The 14,813-nt window shown below is 34.4% G+C and overlaps 1 protein-coding gene across 1 annotated transcript; it reads left to right on the forward strand.

Moving 5' to 3' along the window:
• Positions 1 to 317: 317 nt before the first annotated feature.
• On the forward strand, positions 318 to 14,598 carry LOC141406280 (uncharacterized). Its single transcript, XM_073991528.1, has 2 exons — positions 318 to 547; positions 14,039 to 14,598. The coding sequence occupies exons 1-2, from the start codon at positions 533 to 535 to the stop codon at positions 14,357 to 14,359; spliced, it is 336 nt and encodes a 111-aa protein (XP_073847629.1). The 5' UTR covers positions 318 to 532; the 3' UTR covers positions 14,360 to 14,598.
• Positions 14,599 to 14,813: the final 215 nt, after the last annotated feature.

Consider the following 14,813-nt stretch of genomic DNA (forward strand, 5'->3'; position numbering starts at 1 on the left):
ATGTTGCTGAGTTGAACCTAGGGAAGAGTACATCATCCATACAAAAACAAAAATGCCAAACCAAAACAAAAGCAAATACATATATCAAAATGTAAATGAAACAGCAAAAACAACAAATCAATTTCGGCGCTCTAAGACAATCAATTTTATTTAAATTGTTTTCTTTTAAAACAAAAAAATCGCAGTCTAGATTGGGAGACGAACTGGCATCATTGCCGACAGCATCATCATCATCGTCAGCAACAACAGCAGCATTACAGCCGCCACCACCAGCACTTTTTGTGAATAAAACTTTGTAGAAATATTTGAAAAACTTTAGTCACTGCACACAGCTCAAGTTGTTAATCACACCGAAAACTTAGTTCGGATATTAAACTTTCAATTGTAACAACAAGCGTGTAACTCAGCGATACAAGCGTGTAACACAGCTGCAACGACGACACAACAAGGATAAACCATTCCTTATTGGCCACAAAGGATTACAAAGTATTCAAGTGCAGTGAATTGAATTTTAAATCCAAAAACAAACAAAATGAAATTTCAAGTGGTAATTAAATAATGTGTTCATATACAAAACAGACTGTTACAAATATGTAAATATTGATAATTAAAATTGTAATACAAACTTGAAATATTTATTTAAATGGACAGTGCAGAAAAATGCAATGTAAGCTAAAGTGAAGTGGCAAAAAAACAACAAAACAAAAACAAAGAGTCTACCAGTTACAAGGATGTGCATCGAATTTGTTTTGCCTTTTTGGTTTATCCGCTCTACTTTTGAGGAAGTTGAAACAACAGACTATGTCGAAATTTTACAAATTTGTACCGAATTCAACTAATAACTGTCTTCAAATCCATGATTGCGATAAATAAGTGCATACAACTCAATTGAATATAATAATTGTACCACAAACATCCCAGAAGGGACAAGGGAGACTTCTTTCATATCAATGAGTGCACTCCGATTATCGCTGAGTTCGAGCGGCGTGACTTACAACACCACTTGTAGTGAAATTTAACATGGCTGAAATACTCAGCAAATGTTGTCAACATTATTTTGCTACCGTTGAAAATTTGATGTTGTCTGTATGGGAATCGAACCCGGGCACTCTGCGTGTAAGGCGGGTTTTTATACCATTGCATTACGGTACATTACTTTTTTTCAAGCAACGATATGTGCAGTGTCTACCCACACTGTGCGCCTGAACCAATATTAAATGGAAGATGCTTACACCTGGGAAGTTTTTGCGGATTCTGAAACAACAACGCTCATAGATGAGATAAATCGAAAACCGTAGCGCTTTTTTAATAAGTCGCGCATAAAGTTCCCTTTTTTAGGTCTTCACGATTTTGCTTAGAAACCGAAAGTCGTATCGAAATGGGATTAGAAAAATTGTTGTAGCTGTGAGAATTTTCTACAAGATTGACCTTTACGACATTTTCCTAGGTTTTACCATTTTTGAGATATAGAACTTCAAATTGGGACAATGCACAGACTGTATTGCCTCCTGGTAACACAATGTCATGCACGGTGAGCCTTACCTATCTTTAAATGAAAAGTGCTTACACCTGAAAATTTGTTGTGGATTCTGAAACTAAAATGTTCATAAATGAGAAAAATAAAAAAATATTGCCGGAGGAATTTTTAAATAAATTGCGGTCAAATGTCACATTTTTAGGGTTGTCTTAGGTTTTCACGATTTTGCTTGGAAACCACCAGCCCTATCGAAATGGGACTAAAAAAATTGTGTAGCAGTAAAAATCCTCTACAACAATTTTTTGGTCCCAATTCGATGGGGCTTACGGTTTCCAAGTAAAATCGTGAAAACTTAAAAATGTGACCTTAAACCGCGAATAATTTAAAAAGCCCTCTGGCGATTTTTTTTGGTTTTTCCTCGTCTATGGTTCAGTAGAACCGAATATAACTATTTTTTATTTTTTAAAATTCAGTAATTTCGGTGGGATATTGATGTCAGAACCTTTAGAATTACGAAAATCGGGAGGTACCGTTCCATGGGGGCTATATAAAGACGTGGACCTATTCCATATGGAAAGTTGTATACCCCAAAAGAAGACTAAACAATAAATGTCAGTCAATACGGTGGAATAATGAGGCAACAACCTTCAAAATACCGAGAATCGGGAGCTACCGTTCAATGGGGGCTATATGAAGGCGTGGACCTCTACCGATAAATTTCATTCAAAATACCGAAAATCGGGAGGTACCGTTCTATGGGTATGGGGTTCTATTAAGGCGTGGTCCTGTACCGACAAAAATCTGGGGGAAAGTTTTATACCAAAAACACAGAGACTAAGTAACAAATTTCAGCCATTTCGGAGGAATTTTGAAGCCACAACCTCAAAATACCGAAAATCGAGAGGTACCGTTCTATGGGGGCTATATGAAGGCGTGAACCTATACCGACATACTTCATATGGGAAGTTTCACACCCAATATCAAATTTCCGCCACTTCTGTGGAATATTGAGGCCACAACCTTTAAAATACCGAAAATCGGGAGGTACCGTTCTATGGGAGCTATATGAAGGCTTGGACCTGTACCAACAAAATTCTGGGGGAAAGTTTTATACCCCAAATGAAGACTAAATACCAAATATTAGCAAATTCGGAGGAATATTGAGGCCACAACCTTCCACACACCGAAAATCGAGAGGTACCGTTTTATGGGGGCTATATGAGGGCGTGGGTCGGTATCTTGTCAACAGCCGGACATAGTTATATCGACTTAGAATTTTACCCTGATCAAGAATATATATATATATACTTATAGGGTCTCCGATGATTATTTCGATGCGCTACAAACGGAATGACAAATATATTTATACCCTCCGTATTTGGTGGAGGATATAAATACGTACAGAATGTAAACAAGGCGTAGAAAATTGTGAAACCAAAATTATAATGATTAGGTTTATAACTTACTAATGAAGCAACAACAAAAATTGCTATAATATTATTTCAAATTATATGCGGAGATTTCTGAATCAAATCGGACACTTTTTCAAAATGAGGGTTTTGATTTCCTTTATTTTTTGATGTGGTAATGGTGCTCATTAGTAAAATATTTTAGTGTATTTTCAGATTTTTTCTGTATAAAAGTTTCAGAGAAATCGCGCCTTGATAAAGTCGAATTCGGTAAAAACTGCATACAAAGAAATACTTATAATACTACTTATATAACATCTTTAATATTGGCCCAAATAGAAAACACATTTTTTGTATTTTTTTATTTTTTATCAGCTATCTAAGAAAAAATAGAAAAAATATTGCATAGTGGGCTTGAATGCAATTTTCGCGATTTAATATTTAAAGTCAATTTTCAACAATGTTTGTACTCTTCGATTTTCTTGAATTTTTTTTTATTAAACTGCAATTAATTACAAAAATTGTAAGACCTATGTGGAAGTGGGATTCGAATAATTACTTTTTTTATTTTTTTAAAATTTGCCATATATTGATGAGGGTATCGTTTGCCTTGTTTGTAAAATTTTATACCTATATACGACTATGCAAAATATGTTACCTTACAAAAAAAAAAAAAAAAAAAAACCTTTGCATATATCAATATTTGTTTTGTTGTTTTATTTAGGAATTTATCTTAAACATCTTAAAACTTCTTCATTTTGCGATTTTAGGAATGGTTTGGCAATTAGCGTACCAGCATTAGTGGGTATTGCATATTTTAAATTCAAATGATCTTTCGTATATAAATAATAATCTTCTGAACAAAATTCACATTTATATTTGCTAAATTATTCGGCTCGGATGCCCAGTCACATAATTTCCGTGCTGTATTTATTTAATCATCAATTTATTTAGTTAATTGTTCGGCAGGTACAATAATTGCTAACCCATTTTTCAAAATCGAATAAAGGTGCAGTTTTTAAGGTGTTTAAGATAAATTCCTAAATAAAACAACAAATCAAATTTTAAACAAGTAAGCAAAGGCTATAGTCGGACGGGGCCGACCATGTGATACCCTACACCACAACCTGTAGGAATTAGCTATGTGCAACAGCCTTGCACGCTGAATGTCCGGGTTCGATTCCCATCGAATTGTCAACGGTGGCAAAAGACTCCTTAGTAATGTTGGCGATACTTCCTTAGTATTTCAGCCATGAAAAACGTCTCTACAAGTGGCAACTTAGGACACGCCGTTCGGACTCGGCGATAAAAACTAGGTCACATATCAATAACATAATATGAATCCATTGATATAAGAGAAACCTCCTTTGTCTTTACTGGGATGGTTGTGGAAAAATATATAAATTATACATTTCTAAAAAATATTCGAAAATTGCAAAATTCACATTGATTAGCCCCTCCTGCTACATCTTCAAATTGTCTTTAAATATCAGGTTCCTTTTTGGAATATATAATAAATAAATATATATACCATGCAATTTGGTATATTTGATAATTGGGAAAATTGCGAGTTTATTGAAGATCTATCGTCAAAAATTGTGCACTTGTACCTCACATATGCTTCGAAAATAGTTCATTGTGGGCATATATCGTGATATCTAAAATATATTTTATACCGGTAGAAATAACTAACAATGAATAGAAATTCAAAAATTTTGCATGCAAACAAATTTATAAATCCCAAAATTTTTCATATTCAATTATACAGCAAAGAAGATAGTATAAGTCAGCTGCGCTAACGGTGATATACCTTCAGCCTCTAAAAATATATTTATTTTATAACACGAGTTTGCTTCAAAATACGCAAAATCTGTAGGTATCGTAATATGGGGCTATACCAAATCAATTTCAGTAAGCTAAATTCTGAGGTTTGGAAATATTTTAGAATTATTTTTTTCAGATTTGTAATTTTAGTTGGAGCCGGAAGGGGTTTTTGCAACTTCTGGACTGATATCTCAGGAAGTATGACTTACCCCGGGAAAGGGACCAGAATAGTGACAGTAAAAAGAACCTTCTTCAAAAAAAAAAAAAAAAAAAAAAAAATAGTAATCAAATATATAGTCTATATTCCGACTTGACACATGACTGGATGAAATAATACGATGTGTAAAGTTTCGACCAATCAGAAAATCCCCTTGAGAGTTAACTTGCGGCGCAAGTACAATCTGCTGAAAAAAATTCAAAATTTCCCTTTTCCGAATTTTGTGTGGGAGGTACTCTAAGGACCGATATAGTCTTATCCGATCTATATCTGGAAGGAACAATAATATATGGAAAGTTTCGAGCAAATCGATTGCTCACTTCGCCAGTTATCGTTCACACAATTTTTCGAAAACAATTTTGAGCTTTTTTGGCGTAGGTGTGGACCAACATAGCCTTCATTCGAAATTCAACAAAGTTTGGGCAAAATATTACTATGTATAAAATTTGGTTCTAATCGGTAGATACGTTCAAGAGTTATCGTGCGCACCAGCCAGCTAGACATTGAGAGAGACATATGAACAGACAGCGCTAAATAGACTCCAAATTGTCTGAAGCGAATTTCGTCCAAACATGCTTGGGGTCTAAAACCAATATTTCGATGAGACCCATCTTTGGTCGTATATTGTTTGTATCCCCTAAATCCTGAGGTATAAAATAGTTGGCGATTTTACAGACATTTTCTTCAACCTAAACTCTTACCTTGTGCAAAATTTCGTGACTATTGAGCTATAATTGCGACCTCTATAGTGTTAATTACTACACTACAAACAAAAAACTGGATATATTAGGCTTTAACTCTGTTATCTGATCACGTACATCAACATAATTGACATCAATTGAAAGGTCAAGAGATCGTCTTCCAAATATAACTCACGAGTGGGGAATGTGTCTTTCAGGAACAAAGATATAAGCTGTTTATTAAAAATTTTCACAATTTTCACACAAAAGTTGTGGTCCATTTAACCCTCTAAATATTATCTGATCGCCACCTTAAATTGCAAGCTTGCTCCTTGTCATATACTCTTACCTTATTTAAAATTTCGAGGCGATCGGACTATTATTGCGACCTACAGAGCAGCTACAAAATCGGATACAAATTATGTTGTTGGTCCATTTCACCCGCTAAATATTTCACGATCATCACCAATTAAAATAGCGATCTATTCTGATGTGAAACCGACCTCCATACCAAATTTCGTGAAGATCGGTCCATAATTGCGGCCTGGAGTTTGATTACAATTTATAATGGACAGACGGACACACGGACGGACGGACGGACACACATCTCAAAATCGCTTTATCTCGCCGAGATATGAAGATTGGTACACCACATTGGGGGTCTCCGACGAATATTTCGCCGTGTTGCATGAATTTTTCCCAAAACAAACTTTTAATACCCTTTCCACATAGTGGTGTAGGGTATAAAAATTCAATTTTGTATTTTTTCCTAAGATAACAAATGTTCCACACTGGTATAAAGGAAAAGTTGTATTGACAAATTAAAAAAAAAAAATAAGAAAAAATATTTATCATTCTAATCCCACTACCAAATAGGACTTAAAATTTTTGTAATTGATCGTAGTTGAATACAAAAAAATTTCGAGAAAATCGAGAAGTACAATCATTCTTAAAAATTGATTTGAAATATTAAATATAGAAAATTGCATCCAAGCCCACTGTGCAATTTTTTTTTATTTAATATCTGATAAAAGAGCAAAACATACATTTTTTTAAATAGGACCAATATTGAAGAAGTTATGATTATTTCTTTGCATATAGTTTTTACAGAATTCGACTTTTTCTAGGCGCGATATCTCTGAAACCGTTAGTCAAAAAAATTTTTAAATATACTGAACTGTTTTGCTAATAAACAACATTAACACAGCAAAAAATAAAGGAAATTAAAAACCTTTTTTTGAAAAAGTGTCCGATTTCACTCAGAAATCACCATATATTTTTTGATATAATACGAACAATTGGAGAAAAATTTTGGAGTTCTTCTACTATTTCGGTAAATTTCGATGCAACAAGTAAAAAAGTGTCAATCGGCTTTGCCGACAGAGATATACCCCCAGACAATGTGAAGTGAAACTTTCATCTACGGTAGGGTGTTTTCAGTATTTTGTATCCACTTTTGGACATTTGAACATGTCGATAAAAATGTGGATTAGGATTAAAGTTCAAAAGTGTTGCGGAAGATGTACTTGAAGGAATAGTCCATTATGGAAGTGGATCTTTTTTTGGAAGTCAAGTCAGTTTTGTGGGTCATCCCATAACTTTTGGACCAAGAAGTATGAACTTGAACCCTTGACAAACTTTTACCGTCGTAACTGAGGCTCGAATACAAGTTGTTTCAACAAAAATCTAAGTTATTTAAGAGAAGGTCTTAAAATGAACTTATCCGGAATTTTGTGTGGGAGGTACCAAAAGGAGAGGACAAATATAGTCCATATTCGAACCTGATCTATATCTGGATGTGTAAAGTATGGACCAAACCGGTCATTCCCTTCCAGAGTTATCGTGCGCACAATTTTCTAACATTTTTAAACTTTTGTGGTGGAGGTACCTGAAGGAGTAAACCGATACGACTTATCTTCGAACTTAAGCTATGTTTGGACAAAATATTACGAAGAACAAATTTTTCACCGAATCGCAGATCAGTTAGAGAGTTATCATGGGCACCTGCCACTACACACGGTGTCATAGGGGTTTTTTTGCACCTTTCAGGCTGTTTTTTAGGAACTGTGGACTTGCCCCTGATGAAACTTGTGCTTTAGTATGGGGGGCAGCAATTACATATTGTGACAAAAAATCAAGCCATTTGAGAGCAGGCCTTGAATTAAACTTTTCCGAAATTTTTTGTGGGAAGTACCCGAAGGAGTGGACCGATTGAATCCATATGGGAATGTCATCTAAGTCTAATAGAATTTTCACGATGTGCAAAGTATGGACCAAATCGGTTACTCCCTTCAAGAGTTAACGTGCGCACAAATTTTCTGAACATTTTTGAACTTTTGTGTGGGAGATACCGGAAAGAGTGGACCGATGTAACCCATCTTTGAACTTAAACTATGTTTAGACAAAACATTACGAAAGCCAAATTTTGGACCGAATCGATTACTCCGTTCGAGAGTTATCGTGCGCTCCAGCCAGACGGACGGACAGACGGACGGCCGATAATATATTTTCCTTTCAATAAGGACCTGTAACATGTTTAGTATGGCAATCGCCTCAAATATGCAACAGATCTCTTGGAATCGATGTCAAATGAATAATATTTAAGCTTTCTAACCAAAAGTATTCCTGTCAAATTTTTAATAGTACCGAATTTGAGGTATTATTAAAGTGTTTCATTTTGAGTGTGTGTCCTTTATTAGATTTCGTTATATATCTTCCTACATAACATTGGCATTATGTTGACAATATATTGGGATCCAAGTATTGTCCTTGTCTATCTTACTGATCATCAACATGCAGACCAACATGTTTTCTACATATGTAAATCCTAAGATCTTCTATGAGGAAACAAATTGGACTTCAAGGAAGAGATTAGAACAATTTCTATATAAAGACCTACTAATCTGCTTATGTGTTGGTTGGTGTTCACGATAAATCTGGAATATTTTGATAAAATTTGTCACTTCACTGCTTCGGGTAAAATTCCACACATTTTCAACATGTGTGGGCTATAGACGTTTGGATTGGATCTGGTTTAAGACCTGGTCTTGAATTGCTTACCCCATGTAGTACTTATGATCCAGATTACACTTACATAAATTTACAAGTTTCGCCATTTGCATTAAACAATCTAAAGTAGCTTTTGTTGTCATATCCCACATTCTTGAACAAAGTTTTTCTACATCAGAAACTCTTATACAAGCGTTAAAATTTTGATGAAATATGTAGGCAGAGAAATGCTATTACATCTTTCCTTGCATGTTAAATTATCGGCATTGCCTTCATTCACCGTCCACCATCTATCTGTGAAATCAATATAGAGCTTTAAAGTAGGTTATTCAAATTTAACATAGAATTTTTATCCAACCGTATTTTAAAATGATAATGATATCTTTCGGCAAAACCGACTAAAACTTTCTAACTTGTTTCTGTTGCTAGTTCTCGATGTAAAATACAACAGAATTAATATGGAACTGCATTACAAAATACCTTAGGGAAAACCACATACATATAAGCATATATGGTCCAATTATAGGAACAATGTTAAAAATGGTGCATGTTTAATTAATTTTCATTTGAAATTACCCTCGGAGTCGACTCCGGTGTCGGAGTCGGAGTCGTGAGAAAAGGGGTTATCCCGCGAAATAATCTTCGTAGACACCCCATGTGGTATACCAAAATTCATATCTCGACGAGATAAAGCGATTTTGAGATGTGTGTCCGTCCGTCCATTAAAAATGTAACGCACGCTACAGGCCGCAATTATGGACCAATCTTCACGTATGGAATAGACCCCTATAGTTTTTGGCGATGATCGTTAAATATTTAGGGGGTGAAATGGACCAAAAACCAATTTGTTGTCCAATTTTGTAGCGGCTCTGTAGGTCGAAATGGTAGTATGATCGACGCGAAATTTTAAATGAAGTTTGAGTTTATGACAGAGACGAAGCTTGCAATTCAACATGATAATCAGATAGTATTTAGGGGGTTAAATGAACCAAAACTTTTGTGTGAAAATTAGTAAAAATTTTAGTATAATGACTAAATCTTTATTGCCGAAAGACATGATACGCCCACCTGAGCTATTTTTGGAAGACGGTCTCCCGCCCTTTCCATAGATGCCAAATATGTTGATGTACGTGGTCAGATAAGGGCGTTACAGCCTAGTATATGCAGGGATCTCACAGTTTTAATTGTGTTTAGTGTAACCGTAACCACGCTAGGGTTCGCAGTTATAGTTCAATACTTAAAAAACTTTCCACGAGGTAAGATTATGGTCAAGGAAGATGCCAATAATGTTGGAAAATGATCGGATAGTGTTAAGTGGAAGAAATTGGGCATAACTTTTATGGAAAAAATTTACAAATTACATTTTTTTGTCTGTATTATAATTTTTGAGAGACATATTCCGGCAAATTACGAACCAAACATGAAAACCAACTCTTGACCTTCTTTGATGCAAATTACACCAATGTAGAGTTTAGATAACAGAACTATTGTCTAACATATATGTGGGTTACTCTAGTTTCTTACTTGTTTGTAAAGAATCATGATAGAGGAATTCACAGTTATTTAATTAAGGCAAATTACAAACTATACGGGGTCTTGAAGTATTTGTGCTACCTTTGGTCAACAGTAATGTAATAGCGGAAAATAATGGTAGGTTTTTCATTGGTCAATTTGGTCTATTTCTAAGGATATTTTGATATTTATTTCTTAATGCAAATTTAAATTTTTTGAAGATACATGTTACAGTAGCCGAAACGGTCTTTCTGTCCATTATACAATAAAGAAACTAACACGTAAATTTCCAGTAATGACGATGTATGTGCTCTATCTCTGGTATTAATATACCATGTATATAAACTTATATTTGTATAAAAGGACGTCTAAAATGTGTTATAATCATTAAAAGAATTTTTTGGAAACCTAGTGCCCAGGGGTGGTGGTGTAGGGTATCACATGGTCGGCCCGTCCGACTATAGCCCTCTCTTACTTGTTTTTTTCAAAGAAACTACCAATATTTTTAAGTTGTTCTTTCATCTGAACATGAGCGCATCTTATACTACTTTTGGGGTTTTAGTACGGTCAAAATAGACATTGAAATAGCAAAAATTCCCACAAAGCTGAATTTTGGTGGAGAGCTAGGGTTTGCCATTAGAAGCAATGTCCTAAAAGTCCCCATCGATCCCATGTGTGCAAAAAAAATTATTCGGGGTCAAAGGTCAAAATTTAAGGGTTTTTAGGTTTTCGGATTTATTTTTTGAAAACGGTTGATCTAATCAAAAAGTGACTAAAGTAAATATTGGAGACAGAAAAATTATCTATAAGTTTTGCCCTTACAATTTTTTTCTTAGAGGAACCATTCTTGAGATATAGCTGTTCTAAAAAACACATGATTTTTATGCACTTATAAGGGAAATATGCACATATTCAGACGAACCGGCTAAAATAAGCGAAGTAATCGGGTCTGTCCCCTAAAAAATATATATTTTCTTGAAGAGCGAAATTATAGCTATCTTCTAAAAAAATTCCAACAAAATCGGAGCGTGTTTAGTAGAGATATTCAATGTTAGAGTCATTTTATGCAAAAATAGCCCATTTAACCCACATGTATAATCGAAAGCCCAACGGGAACGACCCCAACGAAAACTCTCCGATTTCTTTCAAGTTTTGTCCGAAGGTAGGGTTTGTTGCGCTGATTACGGAAATGTATAATTTTCAACGGTTGCGGATCCCGTTCGACAGTTATTAGACCCGAAAGGCCAAATTTAAAAACCGGGTTAGACTCGGTTCTACTGAACCGATTACTGCAAAGTGGATATCGTTTGAAAGCTTACGGAAGTATCTAACACATAGTGTCGTTACTTTAACCGGTTCGCCTCATAATGTACTTACGCGGCTAATTTTTTATTTGACCTTTAGATCGAGATATCTCGAAAATGGTAAGTCTTTTTTAAGAATCATAAAGAGCAATCATGTAGACTATTATTGAATCTAAAACTTTTACTTTAGCGGGCTTTTGCTAAGTATTACCGTTTTTGAGAAAAATTAAAAAAACTGAATAATGCCTCCAAAAATGGTCTTTGACCCCGAATAACTTGTTTTGCACACATGGGATCTATGGGGACTTTTAGGACGTTGCTTGTAATGGCCAACCCTAGCTCTCCACCAAAATTCAGCTTTGTGGGAATTTTTGCTATTTCCCCCTTATACGCATGTCTATTTTGACCGGACTATTTTTGTTGTTGAAAAATATTGCATAGCATTGTGGTAAATGGCTGCATTCGAAACCTTTTTTTGTAAATGCGTTCTGCGCACTAGAAAGCTGTACGTAGCACACTCATGAAATATACATTAAACCACATGGACTCGTTGTTATAGGTCCATGTTTTAGTAAAACCGAGGCGCATGTTTCAACCGAAGTACATAATTTCCCATTTTGTGTTCTTAATAGACATAAATCGGCTCCATCAAATTTATTGGTAAAGGTCCGCCTTTAAACGGAACGACCAAATATTTTATCTATCTGCCCATAGATGAATGTCGCAATTTTTGTTCGGAGGTCTGCTCATTTAAAAACAATTTACAGTATAGTCTCGATAATCCGGACACTCGTTAATCCGAACAACGCGGTAATCCGGACACCAGAATTTTTTACATTGTAGACTCTTTAATCCGGACATATCATAATTTTCATACCTCGATAATCCGGACATTAAATTTTTTCTATCTTTAGCATTATATTCTTTTTTATTTCATTGACAATCAATATGGAATTAACTATCTGAATCTGTCGTATGATTTTTCTTCCGTTCAACCATTGATGGCTGTCTATGATAAGCAAAAGTATTTCAAACCTGGTGTTGGGTAGCCTAGATCCCTTTCCTCTAAAGGAATTAGTTCATTAGAATTCAGATTAGGGAGAATGTCCCTTGGGTTCATGTAATGTATTCCAAGGATGTTTTACCTTGAAATGACTAATAGCTGGATTTAGATTTTTCAGATTCTCTAATTCATTTTTTGATTTACCAAGATAAATCGGTAAAATTAAAACGTAAAATTATGAATGAAGAGTTTAAATAAAAGTTGACAGCACTCTTTCTGTAGGAAAAACTTACCGACTACTTTTTTTGACCGCCAACTTACTGAAAATAGTGTTAATTACCGAAATTATATGCATTTTGATTTTACAGATTTTTGTCGGTAACCCAAAAAATGAATTAGAGAATTGCATTATTTGTATAGAAATTTCAATAAATCATTAAAAAAATCGTATGACTCGATATCTGTTTTTGGTTTCGAAGACGAGATAAAGTCAATTGCTGATGTTTATAGAAATGGCAAAAATATATTCACCATAATGAGATGAGTACATTTGAATTCTGAAGTTATATCCCAAGTCGTGGGAGGATCATGATGTCCCATGGACACTGAAAATCAATAATTAGGGCTACGAAGTTTATATCATTAAAAAAATAAGAATAATACCCCTATTGTAGAGAAGTTTTAGATTACAAAAATTCACCGGAAATCCCACTTAATTACGCTGGAGGAGTAAAATTCCTCCCAGTGTTAAAATGGTCGCAACAGTTGATATTTGCTTAATTTGAATTCGTTTACCTTAGATGTAAGGTTATTATCTAGTAAACGTCCGTTATAAATGATTTTAGTTTACAAAATAGTATGTTTTTGTAACTACTCAGTAATCCGGACAATTCGATAATCCGGACATTGCCGAAACATGTGGTGTCCGGATTATCGAGACTATACTGTACCATGAAATCAATTTATTTAAAAGACTTTGAGTATAAAAGATTAGTCTTGCGTCTTTTCATTTTCGAAGATAAAAATGTGATTCCTTTCTTATGGACTTCAAATTTAACCTCCAGTTTATGTATTTCGAAACGAAAATGTGTGCGCATGAAAGACACCCAAACTTTAGTTTTTGAAATATTATTTCATTTGCTTTTGCTTCAAAACAAAAAACAAATTTGAAATACACACTCAAATTTGGTAGTTTTTCTTCCGCATTCGTTTTCTTATCGACATACATAAACAGGCCCTAAAATGACATGTGAATTTCAAACTAAGTCCATATTTACATTAGGCAATTTTCCTTGCGGCAAGTGTCAGTTTGTCGATGAGAGCGGGTGTTGAGAGGCAAAGGGTTACCATATGCCTCACAACTCTGTCCATCAAACTGACAAATTGCCGCAAGGAAAATTGCCTAATTTAAATACGGACTAACAAAATCGTTCGAAATATGGTAAATTCAATTAAATTGTTGCTGAAATGCTTGCTTTTAAATCAATAATCGATATATCTTTCTTTTTGCTCTTATAGACGCAGGGTTTATTTCTGTCTGCCAAAACATACACTTTTTACCTATTACAAACGAATAATTAATTATTTCTTTCTTTACTTACAGTGTACGCTCATATTTCTATCAAGTGTGGGAATTCTTCTAACACATGCCCGTCCACTGAAAGACTCACCCATAAGTACAATAGTAATACCCTACGAACCGTACGTTAGTCAGAAAATCACCAATCATCGAGGAGAATTGAAAAATGTGTTTGTACCACTACAAATGGACATTGTACCAAGAGCAAATGTCCCCAAGGGTCAGCTGTCAATGGCCAGGAAAGGATCTGCATTGAATTTCGCTGAAGGTGCCTATCCCGTCTACTATATGCCCAGCAATGTTAATGGAAAATTTAATGGTAAAATATCGCTGCTGGTCCAGTGAGAGAGTGAAACTGAATAGAAAACCTAACCTAGGGGAATAATTTGTATTTATTTTAAAACTTAGTTGTATAAGTGCTGTGATAAAGTGCTATTATTATTTTTTCTACCTTTTTTAACAAAATTAACAAAAATTTTTGAGATAATTTTGTAACTGGTATAGCCAAAAGCCAATGTTAATATGTTTTTTTTTGTACAAAAACAAAATGAAAATAAACGCAAACATTAATAACAATAAATAAACCTAAACGTTTAGAAACAAAGAAAAGAGAAAGTGTTACATCTGAAGAAACCAGAACATTTGGTGAGAAATGTTAATGGTTTCTTTTCTTCTTGTGTTCCAGTTTTAGTTGTGAGTTTTGCCTATCACTTTCATTGTTTCACATTCAATAGTTTTAGACATTTGGTTTGATAGTTTTATTGATATGCAAAATTTTAAGTGATTATGAATTTATGGG

Source organism: Musca autumnalis, unplaced genomic scaffold, assembly GCF_047663935.1.
Source record: "Musca autumnalis isolate F117 unplaced genomic scaffold, ASM4766393v1 scaffold_5, whole genome shotgun sequence".
In the NCBI taxonomy this organism is placed as follows: Eukaryota; Metazoa; Arthropoda; class Insecta; order Diptera; family Muscidae; genus Musca; species Musca autumnalis.